This window comes from Vipera ursinii (assembly GCF_947247035.1).
Source record: "Vipera ursinii genome assembly, chromosome: 2".
Taxonomy (NCBI): domain Eukaryota; kingdom Metazoa; phylum Chordata; class Lepidosauria; order Squamata; family Viperidae; genus Vipera; species Vipera ursinii.
The window spans coordinates 246482530-246501929 of record NC_139513.1 but is presented as its reverse complement, the minus strand read 5'-3'; the positions used below and the strand labels follow the sequence as shown (position 1 = coordinate 246501929).

The following is a 19400-nucleotide window of genomic DNA, read 5'->3' as shown; positions in this document are numbered from 1 at the left end:
ATGGGCTCCATTCCGCTCTTGGTTCCCCAGACTTGTAATCTGTTCTCATGCTTTCAAAATTTTCAAAGTGCAGCAGCCCCCCCCCATGTGGGATTACTGTTCTTATTCTTCCTTCATGGCAACTAATAATATTGAAAATTAGTCTTCCCATCGAATACAATCTATAGTTTGTGATCGAAAAGTAACAACACATTTCCTAGATAATTTTTGTCACATTTGCATGCTGTGTATCCAACTGTTATGGAAATCCTAAAGTAATTTTTCTGTCAAACAGGGATAAATGAATGTTTAAGGCTGATTTACATCGAATTTGGGGGAGTTCGTTCTCAGAAAATTCTTTACTGCCCGCTCTTAAAAGAATGTGTAAAATAATTGCATTTTTACACGAGAAACCACAGGAGCCTGTAATTGCTCAGTAATCCATAGACCGGGTTACACGTTTATTCTGAATAAAAGCAGCTTCATGAACGCACGAAATGAGCGTGCGTACAAAGCAGAAAGAAAAGCAAAGCGGACCGCACAGCACGCGGAACTAGAGAACCCACTTAACCAAAACAGCAAAGGAAGGCGATCCGCTTTTGTGTACGGAGTTAGCAGGGGAGCGCGCCGGAAGTAGCCGGGAGCATTTCCGGAAGTCCTATAGGTCTAAAATTAACAACGTGGTTGGGGGGGACCGTTGGTCGGCGGCGCCGTAGAAGGTTCAGGGATGTCAGTTGCTGGTGCTGTCGATTCGGAGGAGCCCAGCAGAGGCAGCGGGCTTTTTGCCGGCTTTCGCGTGCTCGGGCTCTACTGCAATCATCTGGCGCACGTGCTGCGCTACCACCGACGCCACCGCGAGTTCTACCTGGTCGCCGCGGTGGGGAAGAGTTTCCACACGTACAACGTGAGTCGGCTTTGCTCCCGTGCGTAGATTTAGCCCGCCTTTCCCTCGCGCGCTAGACGCCCGGCGATTTCCCCCCCCCCTTTTCCCGCAGCGTGATTTTCGACAGCTTTCACCTAGTCGGGGCTGAGATTAAAACCCTTAATCTCCTCTCCGACAAGAAGTCTCCCTGAAGGGAAGACTCCATTAAGACTACTCTGTTCTGAACTGCCTAAATCCCACTTAAAATGAATCTGACATCTGTTTCCTATAAGAGTGTCTGGATAGGGAAAGGCTCTAGGGCAGGGGTCTTCAAACTTGGCCCTTTTATGACTTGTGGACTTCAACTCCCAGAATTCCTCAGCCAGCTTTGCTGGCTGAGGAATTCTGGGAGTTGAAGTCCACAAGTCATAAAAGGGCCAAGTTTGAAGACCCCTGCTCTAGGGTGCTTGAACATCTTACTCATGTCTTCCGTCACGTCTTCTGGCTCTGCTGATTTATTTTTCTTTCACGAAATAGTCATGTCTCTGGTCTATAATGAAGCAGGAACCACTCCTGCGTCTAAGAAAGAATATATAACTGCCTTGACTCACGCATAACACTGCCTCCCTCGTTGGTCAAGCTGCTTTAAGTAACAGTCATGCAGATTGTTAATAATTCTGGAATCCCTAGCAGAAGAATCACTGTTTATTTAATATTGCTAGGCACAGCAGAGAGAAAAAAGCACGAGCGTTTCTACTTCATTTCCTGGCTAAAGAATCTGCTGAAAGACTCAAGAGGGCTTTAGACCAGTGAGTCCTAGGTTTAATTTGACAGGGCCCTAGGTTTGCATCCTAAAATGAACAGACAATAATGCCCACTCATGGCACCCACCAGTTCCTTCATGGCACTACACTTGTATCCTCTTCACCTGGGATTCCAGCTTCTTCCCACTTAACCCATGCAGTTCTGAGTTATGATAGCAACCAGAACTACTGGGATTGCCATTCCTAAGAGATGTAGTCATAGGACATCACATTTTATACCGCATCACTTAGCGGCAGAAAATCCAGGTCCAATTGCCATCGTAATCCAAACCTCATTTCAGTGATCTATTTCTTGCTTTTCATTGTCAGTGTTTCTGTGTTCAGAGTTGTAATATTGCTTCTTGTCTCTAATAGTTCTGTTAGACACAAAAATAGTCACAAATTGAAATTCACTCTGTTTGTGTTACAAATAGAAAAGAAGTTTATTAGACTTCACAACAAAGTCTTAAAAGTAATGGTTTGCAAAGCGTGGTGGATTCAGGAAGGCAAACAATGTAGCCAAACACTGAACCACACCCCAAATTCCAAAATCACATATTATACATCCTATCGCGATGCCCCATTCCCTCCCCCATGGCCCCATTGGCTTAGGCTTTGGAGGTTACAATCTATCAGAAGCGCCTAAACAGAATACATTATCTCTGCCCCTGTTTACTTACATTATACTAATAAGATCCCTCCCCTACTATCTTGTTTCTAGAGGAGAGATGTCTCCCATGTTCTACACCTGCCAGGGGTACCAGGCACCAGAAGGTACTTAAAAACCAATTCCTAGATAGTGACTCACATTTGGGCCCCATAGTTACTCCTGTTCTCCCCCTCCCTCCACTTGAGGCCTGTATTTTTCCCCATATTCTCAAAGCATCTACTCAAACAATTGATTATAAAATGATTATTATAAAATATAAAATATGATTACATGATAATACTAAAAGCATATATATTTTTATTTTTAAACTTCCTCACTACTTCCAGTTATTTTCCACAGTTCTATGAAACTCTGCTAAGTTCCTTTCAGAAATGTTTGCCTCTTTGGCTTTGGCTTCTGTTCCATAGTTTGTTTTGATATTCAGCTTGCTTTCTTCTGTTTCTTGATCTTTGGCAATCTCTTTTATCATTCATCCTTGGCCCAGCTTTAATGATCTGTTAGGTTGGTAGCTAAATGTCTATGGAGATTCTCAGTCCTCCAGGTCATACAGTAGTTATCACAAAGATGCTTTTTCATGAAGCAACTGGACTTTTCTTGTTATTGTTTTTTTTCTTTTAAGATGTTTTGCTTCTCATCCAAGAAGCTTCTTCAGCTCTGACTGGATGGTGGGGAATGGAAAGATTTATACTCCTGCAGACAGCTGTTCATTTGTATTCTTTTAGCGGAGTCCTTAAAGCTACCTGGAGCCTTATCTGTCTTCACGGTCACCTGAGTAGTGCAAATGGTGTGGAGCCTTCTTGGAACTGTTGAAAGGACTGTGTTGTAGACTGGAGATAGATGAGGTCGGATCCCTCCCTCTCTGTTGAGAGAGGGCTGTTCAATTTTAACATAAGATGGCCTCTTTGACCCCTCTTTAAACCCAGCGGTCCTCTCTGTCCAAAAAGTGGAATTTGCTGTCTTTGAAAGAGTGGCCTTTGTCGTTTAAATGCAGATGGACTGCAAAGGCCACTCTTCTTGGATGAGAAGCTAAACATCTTCAAAGAAAAAAAACAAGAAAGTCCAGTTGCTTCATGAAAAACCACCTTTGGGACTTTAGGTGTGCATTGTAACCAACTTGAAATAGGGGTACCTTTCGGCATGATTTATATTCTCAAGAACCAGTTTGATATACATTTCTGGAAATGCAAGCAATTGTAATGGGGAGAGAGAACTTGTAAAAGTTCTCTCATAGTGTTCTGTGAGAGGGATAATAAGTTCAGTAGAATTCTGCTGAGATTCCACAATGAAATTTTAATTAGGACTTCAAATAGCACCTTTATGTTTCTTGTTTTCAGATCAAAATGATTTTGTTTATTTACCATTTAATGCATAATTTTAAAAATAAAATCAAGAGTGTGCCATAATCAAAATTAGTAATGGCCCACAAATACAAAAAGTATCTAAAATCAGTAATTCAATTGCATGAGTCATTTTTACAGATTGCACATCAAATATTAAAACACAAATCACAATGTAGTTTATTATCTACCCCACTCTCCCAAAAGGAGATGCTTCAGTCTTCTGCTTTTATTTTAGAGTATTAGAAAATTGTTCTATGAAGAGTTTCTGAATTTCAAGATATTTGATACTTTTATCAAATTACTAAAGTCTCTCTATTAATTTCTCAGGTAAAGAAATTGGGGATAGTAGCTGTTAGTAAGTATAAAATCAGATATGTTTAAATGTGCAAGTTTTAAATTTTTTCTCTATAAAAAGTGAAAGTTGCATTTAATATTACTGTTATACTGAAGAACCTCTACAAAATATCACATAAAAGAAATCTTTCTGTAATCTAAGTTAGGGATATATTTTCTAAATAGCTTGATCTTTGTAGTATGTAATGTTCATTAATGATCTCTATATTACAATTTCCTCTTAAAATATAACTTTTTAATATCATATAAACACATTAACGACCTACATTCCAGAATATCAGTATTGTTGGATCCTAGGACAATTTATAAAACCCACATACATTGAATTTTATAAAATTTCTATCAGGTTTTTAATGTTTGGTCAGTTCTTTGAAGGTCTTGATAATATTATAGCTAGTTGACACATTTTTCATATGAAGGCTGCAGTCCCAAAACAGGATCTGTGCATACAAGAGAGCATTTGAGAGGAGACAGTGCTCAGGCTGGGATTCTGACTAGCCATTAGTTTGATAATATTTTTTTGTTTGTAATTATATTGTGACATAATGATGCCTATTGTGCATATGCTTAGTTATTTGAGTTGTATTCCATCCTTTATTCTCTGGATGAAATGGACATTACTAGCCAGTGGATTGTTCCATATATCACTGATCATGTCCCTGCCACATTGTTCAGGAAAATTAGGAGGCTTTCTGGAGTTATTTTTGAATTATATAATATTTTATTATATGATTAGAAATAATATTATAATGTCAATCTTACTAGTTGCTCTGGATAGCAAGATGCATAGCATATAAATTTAATGATTAAAATAATAAAATTATGCAATAATAATTTAACTATCTTCATGTATTTATATAACTTTTATATCTGACAATTCATTTTCAATTGTGGTGTATTTTCTACTTATTGGCAATGCCAGAGTTTTTGAAAAGTTATACTGCTGCCTTAAAAATTAAGATGAAGGAGTAAACGACACTGAAGACAGTGGTTCCCCCAAGTCAGTATGTATTGGATTATACTGCTATTCCACAGAATTTAACAAAAAAGTAAATGGGGTGCTCCTTATCCAGATAACTAATGTAACGTTTAGTAATTAATCTATTTTAAATCTATGTATAGTTTTATATGCCAGTATATATACTCCATAGAAGCAATATATATAGATTGCACTGTTGAGAAAATCATAATTACATCATAAGTGTTTCCTGGTAATATGTACTTGAAAACAGATTATATGCTTTGCTTTGTTCTATTACTCTTTTAGGCAATGCTTTGCCACAAAATATTACATGTTTGGCAGCTGATCGAATGCTGGTCTTTGCATCATGTGGTGCTTTTTTGTATGCTTTTGCTCGCAACAAAGAGGTTTGTACTGCTGTCAAATAATATGCAGTGATTTATACCTTATACTAAATTTAATTATTGTAAAACCTCAGTTTAGTGGAATTCTGTTTCATGAGACATCAGATGCAGTAAACAAAATGTGTATCTGGATATTTTACCAAAATATGGAATGAGTCCATTATATCTAAAGTGGTATAAATCTTAAATTTTTTATTTATTTCATTTGCAAGCTAATGTAGTTATATATATGGTGTCGTGCCATTTGTATCATTATACAAAAAAACATATAGATTCAGTGGATATTCAGGAGTAATGGGGACACATGTCTCCCCCCAAATGGTCCTTTAATTTGAAGATTTGCAATATTTATGTTTTAAGATATAGATATTGAAGATATTTGAATTTAGATTATGTAATATTTGAACAAATAGGCTCCAGGGCCAAATAAGTTACTTAAAAAAAAAATTCAAGTAATTTCAGCTGAAATTAATAGGATAGATCCAAGAAAATATTATTGAACTCTTGCTTTAAAACTATAAAATAAGTATTTAAACATTGCTTTTATGACATAGCTGGTTAGAATATGTTAATAGAAATAACATATAATTAATCCGTTGAAGAATGATGTTTCCATGTATATTCTGAGTAATATTAGAGCATAATATTACACTTCATGTCCCTTTGAAAAGAAGGTGGAGGACAGGTTCAAGGAAATTGTTAGCAATTTTGATAAGCCAAATCTGTATCGAAATATTTTGTACAAAACAAGTAAGGAGAGTGTGAAATATAGATGCATATGAATAGAATGGATATGTAACTTGGTCTTCCTACCACCAGATAGGAAGATGCCAGGAAGAAATAAAATAACAGAACTGAAAAAGATCACTGTTGTTTAGAATATAACTTAGGAAACTTAGGAAGCAGCAACCATTTCAAATACATTTCACTGTGTTTGAAATGATTTCATATTTCATAGGGATTCACAACTCTGCTTCCCTAGAAAAGGCATTCCTTTAAAAATATTCCCCAAGTTTGGAGGAGAGCTGAAGGATTTCTCTGGCCTCATATGAAGGTCAGAACATCAGAAGGACATCTGCTTTTAAACATGCTCATTATGACAGAGATTTACAGCTAACAACTAAGTAGAAGAATGATGATTTGTTTCAGTATTTAGCAATAGACTGCCCCACATAATCAAGACCTGGCTTATTTTTGCTTAGGAAAGGAGCCTAAGTTCATACTTGATTTATCTTTTGAATTCTGTAAAAAATATTTAAATCTATAGAATTAAAATTTTATGTGAGACATATTAGGGCTTTTAAAGGAAGTCTGAAGTATTTAACACATTCCTATTGTCCAAATACAATGCATTATTTTATTGAAGTAACTGCAGTACTTTGAATTTTAGGTGGTTCACACTTACTCAGGTCACCAGACAGATATCCTTTTTATATTGCCATTTGGGGATCATGTCATCTCTGTAGATAATGAGAGCATTCTTATTATTTGGGATGTGCAATCAGAAGGTAAGACTAGTCTTTTTAATGTAATAACTACTGGAAAAAAGTAAAAAGATATTTGTGGTGGACAGGGACTAATGCTATTCTTTGTTCTGCAGAAGAATACTTGCAGCTGGATTTTGATAAGACTGTATTTGCCATTTCTGCAGTTTTACACCCATATACTTACATGAATAAAATACTTCTTGGTAGTGAACAAGGACCTTTACAATTATGGAATGTAAAATCCAAGTAAGAACTATTTTCTCTAGAGACTTAAATTGTTTGTTATTATTTAGCTCTTATATTTTAAAACAGGGTTCTCCAACCCCTGGTCCGTGGATCAGCAACCGGGCTGCACAAACAAGCAAAGCCCCATCCGCAGGATGCAGGCAGCACAAAAAACCATGCACCCTCCGGTCCCTGGAAAAACCTCTCTCCAAGAAACTGGTCCCTAGTGCTCAAAAGGTTTGGGACCTCTGTTTTAAAACATGGAACTGAATGAGTACAGAGGCCTGGTGGAGTTAATGGAAATTTAACAGTACTTTGTGGACTTTAGCTGCTCTTAGAAGCTAAACAAAATCAGTTCTTACTATAACTAGGATGGGGGCACCTTCTAGAAATTCTAGGGGCATTGACCACTAGATTTTTTTAAAAAAAAATCCGTAGAGAAGCCTACAGCAAATGCTTCTATGATGCTGTTGAGGAAACTTCAGGAATGCAGTTTCCAACAGTCATAGTTCAGGGCATCTTTACTTCTTCAACAAAATTTAAAAATGTGTTTATAAACAGAAGCTTAGAGAATATTTAATAAAAAGCCTTATTGAAATGGTATACTAATATTCCTACATTTTTATTTTGCTTCAGAGTGGCTGGGTTGTTTTCTTCCTTGATGTTATTTGCCCTCTATATCAGGGGTGTCAAACTGCCGGCCCACGGGCCGGATGCATCATCCGGAAGCTGCGCCAACCCCATTGCTGGCAATGGCAAAACTGTCTCGATATGTTGTGCGGTGTCACGTGATGTTGCGAGTTTGACATGTCTGCTCTATATAGATACCGTATTTTCCAGCATATAAGACGACTTTTTAACCCATGAAAATCATCTCAAAAGTTGGGGGGTCGTCTTATACGCCCAGTCGTCTTATACGCCGGAAAATAGTACATAAATCAATCGAGCGCCCCTGTTCTTGCAAAGCAACTTCAAGCCTCGTTATTCCAGTCCCCCCTCCAACATGACTCTCCCTTCCCACCCCCAAGAGCCTCTCAGCCCCTTCCCCTCCCCCTTGCAAACGCCAGACCCTGGGAGCTCTTGTGTCTATTCCAAAGGGTGGGTGGAAGGAAAAGCCCCTTTTGGCTCCGGCTTGGCTGCAAGTCAGCGAGCCCGGGAAGGCACGCCCTCCCCTCTCACTGTGGAGGAAGCAGGGCAGGCTGGCGTCTGGCGAGAGCCGGCAGGGCAGTCCTGCGCATGCACGCGCTCCCCGGCTCCTAAGGAGTCCTTGGGGAGCCGTGGCAGGCGCCTCACGCTCTTCCCTCTTGAGGCAGCATCGGCGGAGCCGTCCGGCGTCGGGCAGGAGCCGGCAGGGCAGTCCTGCACACGCGCGCACTCCCCGGCTGCTAAGGAGTGCTCCTTAGCAGCCGGGGAGTGCGCGTGTGTGCAGGACTGCCCTGCCGGCTCCCGCCCGACGCTCTTCCCTCTTGAGGCAGCATCGCTCCCCGGCTCCTAAGGAGTCCTCGGGGATGCTATCTTTCTTTCATTAATACTAATACTAAGTTTTTGTTTCCCTTCTAAGGAAAGGTCACTGATTAATGCTTATGTACTTTGGTAATCCCTGGATAGTTAAAAGTTAACAAGACTATCTTTTTTCCCTTTTGGTTAGTATACATGAAGGGATGCTTTCAAGAAAGATATTTTTTTTTACTTAACTGAAACAAAATGAATGAATAAAGTTGGCCCCACTGCAAGGAAAATACCACTCCTGGACCCAGCCAGGTTCTTTTTTCAAACTGCAATGATGAAATTATCTAAGAGAAGTTTTTTTGAGGAGTGAGGGAATAAAACTTTTTGGGAAGAGTAAAAACGTAATACTTTTATTGTATCTGAACACACCCCAGGAGATGTCTCTTAGTAGTAATTTAAATGGAAGGTAATTTCATTTCACTTGATTAAGTATTCAGTGGAGTATAGATTGTATTAACTTTTCATCCTCTGGTGTTTGTAAACTGGGTAACAAATGTCCTTTACTTAAAATTATTTTGGATAGGATTGTGAGTATTTTTGATCATTTAAGTATGTTTTTCTTTCCTCAGCAAACTCTTATATACATTTCCAGGTTGGGGTGCAGGAGTGACAGTCCTTGAACAGGTAATTATGAGTTACAGGTTTATAAAAAAATGAACATGTAACTGTTATGTTACATTTTGTTCATTAATAATACTTCAGAATATTTTAAAAACTGTTGGCTTAGTTGGATCTATTCCACCAAGTCTTTCTCTAAATAATACTTAAACCATATATAGTAAAGCCTCAATTTTTCAGAATAATTTGTAGAGGTATCCATTACAACCTAATGTCTGTTAAATGAGAATTTACATGTGCTTCATTTGTTTACATTTATGTGTGTAAGTACTGGATATAATGGATGTATTTTTTATTGTTTTCATAAGCTGACAAAAATAAAACTATTTTAGCTGTCTGGGTGCTTTGAAAGCACTGAACCTTATCCTTTATTTTAGAGGTGAACTCCAAATAACATTTCGTTAATTTCCAAAGCTGACTAATAAACTGGAGTCATAAATTCCAGGTATAGCTTCTGTAGAATTCTGACTGATCGAAATAAGTAAATAACAGGTTTTACCTGTATTTCTGCAGAATTGTGACTGATTAAGGTATCAGATTGTTCAGAACTTCACCTCTTTATTTAAATTCAGTTAATATTGTGAATGGCCCTGCTAAGAAAACAATTTATATTGCTGTATTGTCCAAAACATCGTAGTATCAATTTGCTAGAAAATACTTTTGCAAATTTTACCCTCAAAAATAATAGCTGAAGGGAATATTGTTTTTAAATAAAAAATGTATGCCAATGAAAAATACGTGCAGTAAGTAAAATTATGTAAAAAATTTAATTTCTGAACATAAGTTCAAAGATAACAAGTTGAGGACAACTTGTGTCTAAATAATGGGATTATAGAATTTGGAACAGCATTATTGGGATCCAAAATTAAGTATAATTGTAAATCTGTCCTGGTAAGAAATACCCCCCTTCAACTTTAGCTACTCAGTAACCAAAATGTTACTATGAATTAGGGATAGAGGGGGAAAAATTAATATTTGTAGCTGATGTTAGCTGACTTCTATGAACATGCTGCCTTTTAACCATCTTTACTGTACACCATATCTGTTAGTTTTCCATAGCAATAGTAGATAACATTTTCTTCTTGATGGTTTACATACAGTTAGCTGGATTAGACTTGTTTTATGATAGGATGTCTTTACGATGTCTCATTCTATTTTTTGTAAATATTCATTCACATGAGATCGGTTGATATATTGCCATAATCAAAAAAAGAATGGAGGAGTCAATATTGACTCAGCCTTCCATCCTTCCAAGGTAGGTAAAATGAGGACCCAGATTGTTGGGGGCAATAAGCTGACTTTGTAATAATGCCGCTTGGGGGTGTGTGTGAAAGCCCTAATAAGCAGGCATATACATAGAATGAAGGCTACTGCTAAGCTTGTAAGCCGCCCTGAGTCTTCGGAGAAGGGCGGGATATAAATGGAATTAAAATAAAATAAATAAATAAATAAATATGACTACAAAAGAAATTCTGCTAGAATACTTCCAGTGTTTTCAACATGATATTTATATTATATTTTAAAATAAAAAAGTCATGTTTTATTATGCATACTAATTTTCTTTGCAGGCACCAGCAGTGGATGTCATTGCAATTGGGCTTGTGACTGGACATATAATAGTGCATAATATTAAATTTGATGAAACACTGATGAAATTTCAACAGGATTGGGGGCCGATAACCGCAATATCATTTCGTACAGGTAAATTTCAGGATTTATTAAATAATAATAGGAATTGGAAAATGTTCAAGGAATCCAGAGTGTCTCTCCTATGTTCTGAATTAAAAATCCAAACAGAAGACAATATTGATTTGTTTGTTTGTTAGCTTAATAACTCTTATGCTTCTTTTAATTTACTCTTTTTTGTTGTTGGTTTTGCATGCTTGCCTTGGTTGTGCCTTTAAGTCAGCTTTGACTCCTGCAAGAAATAGTCCCTGCGGTTTTCTTGGCAAGATTTCAGAAGTGGTTTACTCTTGCATTTTTCTTAGGCTTGAGACAAAGTGACTAGCCCAAGATCATTTAGTTGGCTTCATGCCAAGATACGATTAGTCTTCCAGTTTCTGGCCTGAGACTTTAACCACTATACCAGGGGTAGGCAACCTCGGCTCTTTTATGACTCATGGACTTCAACTCCCAGAATTCCTGTCAGCTATGCTGACTCAGGAATTCTGGGAGTTGAAGTCCATGAGTCATAAAAGAGCCGAGGTTGCCTACCTCTGCACTATACCAACCTGACTCTCATCCATAGAGTGTTGTAATTTTGTGAAGTTGAATATACCTGTTGAAAAGATATTTTAAAGCTCCTTGACTTTTTTTCCTCCCAATAGTAACTGTTAAGAAGGAACATTTACATTTCCCCTCCTATTTTTTTGGATCAGATGGGCATCCAGTTTTGGCTGCTGGAAGTCCTATTGGGCATATTGGATTATGGGACCTGGAGGAAAAGAAACTTTTGGGCCAGATGCGAGATGCACATTCTACAGCAATTTCGGGTACATCATTTGTCCAAGGAGAGCCACTTCTCATTACTAATGGTGCAGATAATGCTATAAGGGTAAGTTGCGTCTGTTTATATAATCTTTCTCCAAAAATGTTTTATGTACTTTTCATCTGCGTTCTTTATTTTGTTCTGGGAAACAAACATGTTTCATATTTTCAGTTATACAGCACTGTCTCCAGAATAGGGTCATTGTTTAAAAGCAATTTAAAATGCAGAAAAAGGCTAATTTGTCAGTGTTTTTGCAATTAAACCTTGTCAACTGAGAAATAGATGAAATTATGCAAATAATTTAAATTTCCTAGGGTCATGTGACCATGATTTACGTTTTTGCCCCAAGCTGGATTTTACTTCCAGTTTTCAGCAAAACGCACAATAGCGAACAATACAGCCCATTTGCTTAACAATCACTGCCAAAAAAATTTGCAAAATCAGATTGGTCACCCAGGTGACCCACTACAACCATCCCAACTTATGTTTTTAATGGGCAGACCCCCTTGTGGTCGCAAGTCAAGGATCTATATAAATAAATAATTCCATAGAAGTGCTAAGTAAATTACAAAATTTTAAAAGATTATGTACACGGCAGTTTTCAAAATTGGGTGGTAAGACTTGCTGTTTCTCTTTTTTCCTCAAGTGTGTTTAACTAGTGTAAAAACAACATTCAGCACAGAATGAAAGGCTTTGTGATTGTGTACTGAATGGCACCTCAGTGATCCAAGGCAATTGCAGTGGCAGAGTTAGCTACCATTATCAACTACGCTCCCTGATTGACTGGAGCTGTGAGACCACTGACTATGAATTGCAAACAGGCATTATCTTTGTCAGTAAAGTGTACCTTGCATTCAGTTGTACCAGATTGCCTGAAATGAGAAGCAGTCCTTACACTCGGGATAATGTTTATCATTTCTGACAATCTGTGATTTTATTTTGAAAGAGCAAGTGCTAGTAAAAGTAGCAAATATTCCAAATGAAAAACCACAGTCCCGAGCTTTATTTTATTTACAGTATTGAGCTTGGGGGGATTAATTTTTGTAAGCATAATATCATCTGCATCTGAATTGCCCCCTTAATAAAATAAAATAAAATAAAACCACATGAAATTAAGGTTCATAGCTCTAAATCTAGGAAACAATTCAGACGATTGAGGCAGGAGCATGCAATGGATTAAAAATCAGAGGGAGGGAGGGGAGGACCCACCTTAATAGTTTGGATTGTTAAAAGTGGCAACAGACAGTTTCTACCTTCTGACTTGCAAGATACTGTTAATATGGTCTTAAAATAAAGTAGAATTAGCTCTTCTAGGCATGTTTCCTGTCTGCTTTACCTGAGAAGGCTACATGCAATAAGGTGTATCTGTATATGCATACACACAGAATTACACATCAGAATTTTTTTCAGGCTATCAGGCAGTCTTGTACAGATGGCTCATTAAAAATCCTATTGGGTCAAATTTCGTATAATTTCCTCTCATCTTGAACTTGTGCAAGATGTCAGTATTCTCACTCAAAATCAAGAAGATTTCAGCTTTTTAAGTTTTTTCTTCAGTATCCTACTTTTTATTTTTAAATTTGGGGTGTTAGAGGTGCCATTGGATTTAGGGCTGACACAACACTGCAACCCCTGGCGTAGGTTATATCCAGTTCATGTTCATATTGCTCTAATGGCTTCTTTCAGTTAAAAACTGAAAGAGGTTAATTCTCCCAGCATAAATAGCTTGAATGTAATATTTTTGAACAGTACTGTGTTAAATATAGCAATACTTGTTTAAATAATGAGGGGAAAAAATTCATCTCAAGAGAAAATATACACAAAACTCCTATGCATTAGTACTTCATTATGGTTTTATTTTAACATTATGGAGACCTGACGTTACGTTGCACAGGAAAGCTTTTCTTTTCTTTTGTTGCTTACGGTTTGTTCATTTATTTAATAGGTATGGATCTTTGATGGCCCTGGAGGAAGTGGTAGACTACTAAGATATCGAATGGGACATAGCGCACCTCCAACAAAAATCCGACATCATGGGCAAAATGGGCAGCAGATTCTTAGTGCTAGTAAGAGTTCCATTTTCTGTTGAAATGACTATTCAGCAACCATTCAAAGTTACGGTGATTCTAAACAAATGGTACAGGTAGTCCTCACGTTATGGCCTACAATTGAGCCCATAATGTATGTTGCTAAGTGGGACATTTGTTAAGTGATTTTTGCTCCATTTTATATGACCTTCCTTGCCATGGTTGAGAAGCGAATCACTGCACTTGTTAAGTTAGCATCACGGTTGTCGAGTGAATCTGGCTTCCCTGTTGACTTTGCTGGTCAGAAGGTCGCAGAAGAGGATTCATATGACCCTGGGACTTTGCAACCTTCCTGAATATGAACCAGTTGCCGAGCATCCAAATTTTGAACATGTGACCATGGGGATGCTGCAACAATGTAAGTGTTAAAAGTGGCCATGTCATTTTTTTCCCAGTGCTGCAGTAACTTCAAACGGTCACTAAGCAAATGGTTGTAAGTTGAGGACTACGTCTGTTTACAATCAGTCCTTGAAGTCAGGGCCATTGCAGTTCCCCCATAATCATGCAGCAAAATTCAGGTTCTTGGCAACCCCCTACATTTATGACCACAGCATGCACTTTAACTCCCTCTTTTGCATGCACACACACACACACACACACACACACCTCTGCCCCTTTGGACACTGAGTGCTCAGATGCTCTTGCTGCCACCCACCCACCTTCAGCTACCTTCCCTGTCTTCCACCTCCAACTGCTGACGCAGCCTGGCTCTTCAGGAGGCAAAAGCTGGCTGGGCCTGCCTTAGCTGCGGGAGAAAGAAGACAGCAAAGGTAGTTCATAATGGTGGATGGTAAAGGAGCAAGGGCTTTGGAGTGCTGGGTGTCCAAAAGGGCAGAGATGGACAATGGGGAAGAGTCAAAGCAGAAGCAACTGGGGCAAGTCATGAAATCAAGAGGTCCTCTCTTAACAACAGTGCAGTCTTAATTTAACATCCACAACCAAGACTTCTAGAACTGCTTATCGCTAAGCTGCTTTACTTAGGAACAGAACTTCTGGTCCTAGTTAGGATTGTTAAGCAAGGACAACCTGTGGCACTGTTTTGGATAAAGTGGCATGATATTTGCTTGCTACATCAAGTGTCCCATATTAAAGTTTAGGTTTAAATGAGTTTGCTAAATTTGTTTTGGCTTTGTCTCTGATGCAAATTTAACTGGAATGTATCTTGACATTTTTCCTTCTTTACACATTAGGGATTTTGTACCCACTTCTCACAGAAGGCTTGGCTTTGTAAATTTCCTATTATAGCTTTAGAGTAACTGTAAAAGTTGTTGGGTAACCAAACAAATTTGTATTTGTAGATGCCAAGTTTTATTCAGTGGTTTATATATGGTGTTGTATTTCATAGATAAATGAAAATGCCTAAAATAAACATTTACACAGGAAATACTTTCGTTCTCTCTTTTATATTTTACCATAGGTCAAGATGGTACTTTACAATCATTTTCCACAGTGCATGAAAGATTCAATAAAAGTTTAGGACGTGGTGAGTGTCACAGTATATTAAAGAAATTATTAGTTAGAACTTCTAAGAATATTAAAAATGTGAAGTTTGTAATTCAATATTATTTAAATATCAAGAGTTCCATGCATTTTTCTGGGTTTGAATTTATATGTTTTTATAAACAATGTGTCTTTGTTATAAATGCCTTTTTTGAAGGAAGCATATAGCTAGCAATAAGAGATATGATGTTTCTGGGTAATGAGGAGGGGGGAAGGTTTCTTAGTCCAGGCAAGGTAGAAAATATGAAAAAAAATGCCTTAATTATCAGTCAAATTGCTTTGGCAGGATTTGATTACATCTCCTTGCTAGTAATAAAGACCTTTCTAGAAAATGAAATAATTCTTGTTCTCGGGGTTTGCCAGACTTGCAGATCATGACTGCAGAACCAGCAGAAATTATGTGCAGAGAAATATGATTGGTTGAGATAGGAGAACTTCCCAGTTAAAAGTGTGTCTTCTTTATATTTGAAAGTATTCATTTTTATCTGTATCATCGGTTCTAATAGAAAATAAACAGAATTGGATGGTTTCCTAGTAGGAACTTGCAATTTCCATTGACTTGAGGACCACACTAGTTTTGGTGGGATTTTTTGCATTGTTTTGCGTGGTGCATTGCAAAAGTAAGCTGTGCCATGGCCAAGTGGGTCTTGTTTATTTCTTAAGTGGAATCAGATATTTTAGGTTTGAATTTGTTATGTTAAATCTGCAATACTTATATCACCCAATTTGCCTATTAACTATCTAACAAATAGTGAAAAAATGCAGACAAAACCCCAAATTATGGCTGTACCCTCAAGGGGCTTTGGGCCCTAATGGGCGGGAAGCTAGGTAACCAGTGGCATAATGCCACACTTTTTATACCACTTTTGAACACATAGGGATGAGAAATCTTCCATAGGTATGAATATTCAGACTATTATATTATATAATAGCTGTTTCATTTATCATGTTTCAAGGTTCAATAAATAAGAAGAAATCAAAAAAGAAAGGACTTCGTTATGATACAATGGCGCTTCCCCCTATTACAACATTTGCAACAGGTATGCAACTGCTGCTTAATTTGAATGAATAAGATTATAATCCATCATATCAAATACTTTTTTCAATTCATGAGAATTTTATAAATATTCTTCACTGATAGAATTGCTAGTACTTTTTTATCTAGGTGAGCTGAGGTTATTTATGTTTGTTACTGCCAATAATGAGAGCCAGTTTGGCATAATAGTTAAGGCATCAGGCTAGAAACAGGAAGACGATGAATTCTTCTTGTTGTTAGTTGTGAAGTCATACCCGACCCATCGTGACCCCATGGACAACTTTCCTCCAGGCCTTCCTGTCCTCTACCATCTTCTGGAGTCCATTTAAGCTCACGCCTACTCCTTCAGTGATTCCATCCAGCCACCTCATTCTCTTGTTGTCACTTTCTTCTATTGCCCTCAGTCTTTCCCAGCATTAGGCTCTTCTCCAGTGAGTCCTTCTCATTAGGTGGCCAAAGTATCTGAGTTTCAACTTCAGGAACAGGCCTTCTAAAGAGCAGTCAGGGTTGATCTCTAAGACTGACTGGTTTGAACACCTTGCAGTCCAAGGGACTCGCAGGAGTCTTCTCCAGCATCATACTTCAAAGGCCTCAATTATTTGGCGCTCAGCCTTTCTTATGGTCCAACTTTCACAGCCATACATTGCAACTGGGAAAACCATAGCCTTGACTATACACACTTTTGTTGGCTGGGTGATGTCTCTGCTTTTTAGTATGCTGTCTAGATTTGCCATAGCTTTCCTCCCCAGGAGCAAGCGTCTTTTAATTTCCTGGCTGCAGTCCCCATCTGCGGTGATCTTAGAGCCCAGGAAAGTAAAATCTGTCACTACCTCCATTTCTTCCCCATCTATTTGCCAGGAATTGAAAAGCCGGATGCCATCTTGGTGACCTTGGTCAGTCACTTTTTGTCAGCTCTACAAAGGAGAAAATAGCAAGAAAACTGCAGTGGCTTGCCCAGGTAGTCTCTAAGAATCGGACATAATTGGATGGAAGAAAAAAAAGGCAACAATGTATAGAGAAGTGAAATTCTTGTGCTTTTTATTCTTGAATAAGATTTGTCTTTCCTGTTGATGTGAGCTACTGTATAACGTTCTCATTGTGTAGGAAAGCATTTTGTATATAATTTACTCCAGGCCTGCACAAGATATGGCCTGTGTACCACATGCAGCCCATTGAGCAGTCTTCTACAGGCTGCCTGTGTTTTAAAATTTGGCACTGCCCCGAAAGACACACTGCTGAGCACCTCCAAGCTTCTAGGGCTGCCACTGCTCCACCAGCTCTCAATAGCTGCTTGGTATGCCATGTATTCTTTTGCAGCCTGTGATGATTTTTAATTAATGTAGTTTTTAATCTACATGTTGTGCCAGTAGAACCCAACATTGCAGCATTTCTTACAGATGGCTGTCCAGTCTCTGTTTAAACACTTTTAGCAAAGGAAACTCCTCCATTTACAAAGCAATCTGTTTCATTGGTGTGAAAAACTTAACCATTAAGCCTTTTTCCCCAGATACCTGACCTAAATCTATTTTCTTGTAATTTAAACCTTTTCTTGACTGGTCTTCTCGAACTACTGCCTCATTATCTTCCTGAAAACCCTCCAGACACTTGAAGACAACAGTTGTGACTTTCTGCAATCTTTTCTTTTGGCTAAACACATCCAATGTTTCCAATCATTCTGCAGGTTTTGCTTTTCTTATCATCCTGGTTTGAATAGGCTATAGTTTGTCAGATGTTTTCCCTACAGTATAATGCCGAGAACTGGACACAACATTTCTAAATGTGGTCTGAGCATCCAGAATAGAGAACTGCAGTTTCTCCTGATTTGGCACTGCTGATGCAGTTGGATTTATTTGGGGTTTTTTTGCAGCCGCCTATCACTGTTGGTTCAACTTGCAATTCATCAAGTTATCCAGATTATTTTGAAATGTACTGTAATATGTGATTTTCATCTCCCAAATCCTATGCTCATCCCTTAGATGTTTTTCTTTATCCAGCGTTTTCATTCATAGCATTTTGGAGTCGGAAAGCTGGAAAGAGTCATAAGCTTTAGCAAAGATATATCAGGCCTTAATCAGGTGACGTAGGGGTTAGAATGCAGTATTGCAGGCTAACTCTTAACTCTGCCCATAGCCTGGAGTTTGATCCTGATGGGGCTCAAAGTTGATTAAACCTTCCATCCTTTCAAGGTCGATAAAATGAAGACCCAGATGGTTGGGGGCAATATGCTGATCTTATAAACTGTCCAGAGAGTGCTGTAAAGCACTATGGGGCAGTATATAAGTGCCATTAGGGAAGCGGTGGCTCAGTGGGTTAGGACGCTGAGCTTGTCGATCAGAAGGTTGGCAGTTTGGCAGGTCGAATCCCGAGTGCCGCGTAGCAGAGTGAGCGCCTGTTACTCGTCCCAGCTTCTGCCAACCTAGCAGTTCGAAAGCACGTAAAAAATGCAAGTAGAAAAATAGGGACCACTATGGTGGGAAGGTAACAGCGCTCTGTGCGCCTTTGGCGTCTAGTCATGCCGGCCACATGACCACAGAGACGTGCTCGGACAAGCGCTGGCTCTTCAGCTTTGAAACGGAGATGAGCACCGGCCCCTAGAGTCGGAAACGACTAGCACGCATGTGCGGGGGAACCTTTACCTTTACCTATAAGTGCCATTGCTATAGCTATGACCAAAGCATATGTTCTGACCAAAGCATATGTTTTAGATTCCCTCAGGGAATAATGTCAGCCTGAAGGAAAACTGCTGGTTTTCAGTAATGTTGATCTCTAAATAGGAAAGCAGTAAGAAAACACTTAGCTGGCTTACTTCAGCTGTTTAAGACATTTCATATTTTGATGTGTAAGAAAATTATTATATAGTAAATATTATTTTCCCTATAAGGATAAATGCTTTGGTATGGTCTTCACAGTCCTCAGACTGAATATTACTGAAAATCTGTGAACAGTTCTCAAATAGGCATTGCATGCAAGGAGAATTTCAAGTATTTCAGAAGTTCAAGAGAGGGGAAAATTCCAAAAGAAAGAACTGAGAGATATTTGTCCAGCTCTTGTCTAGTTTACTTATAGTAAATATTATT

General features: G+C 38.3%; 1 protein-coding gene across 1 annotated transcript in view; it reads left to right on the top strand.

The window, feature by feature from the left end:
• Positions 1–416: 416 nt before the first annotated feature.
• WDR36 (WD repeat domain 36) overlaps positions 417–19400 on the top strand; it is a 39817-nt gene continuing 20833 nt past the window's right edge. Inside the window, exons 1-11 of the mRNA XM_083351478.1 lie at positions 417–883; positions 3982–4009; positions 5276–5376; positions 6764–6881; positions 6974–7106; positions 9164–9218; positions 10781–10913; positions 11591–11766; positions 13646–13766; positions 15205–15270; positions 16244–16327. Coding sequence (XP_083207604.1) covers positions 707–883; positions 3982–4009; positions 5276–5376; positions 6764–6881; positions 6974–7106; positions 9164–9218; positions 10781–10913; positions 11591–11766; positions 13646–13766; positions 15205–15270; positions 16244–16327 — 1192 coding nt within the window. The 5' untranslated portion in view covers positions 417–706. The remainder of the gene's footprint in view (positions 884–3981; positions 4010–5275; positions 5377–6763; positions 6882–6973; positions 7107–9163; positions 9219–10780; positions 10914–11590; positions 11767–13645; positions 13767–15204; positions 15271–16243; positions 16328–19400) is intronic.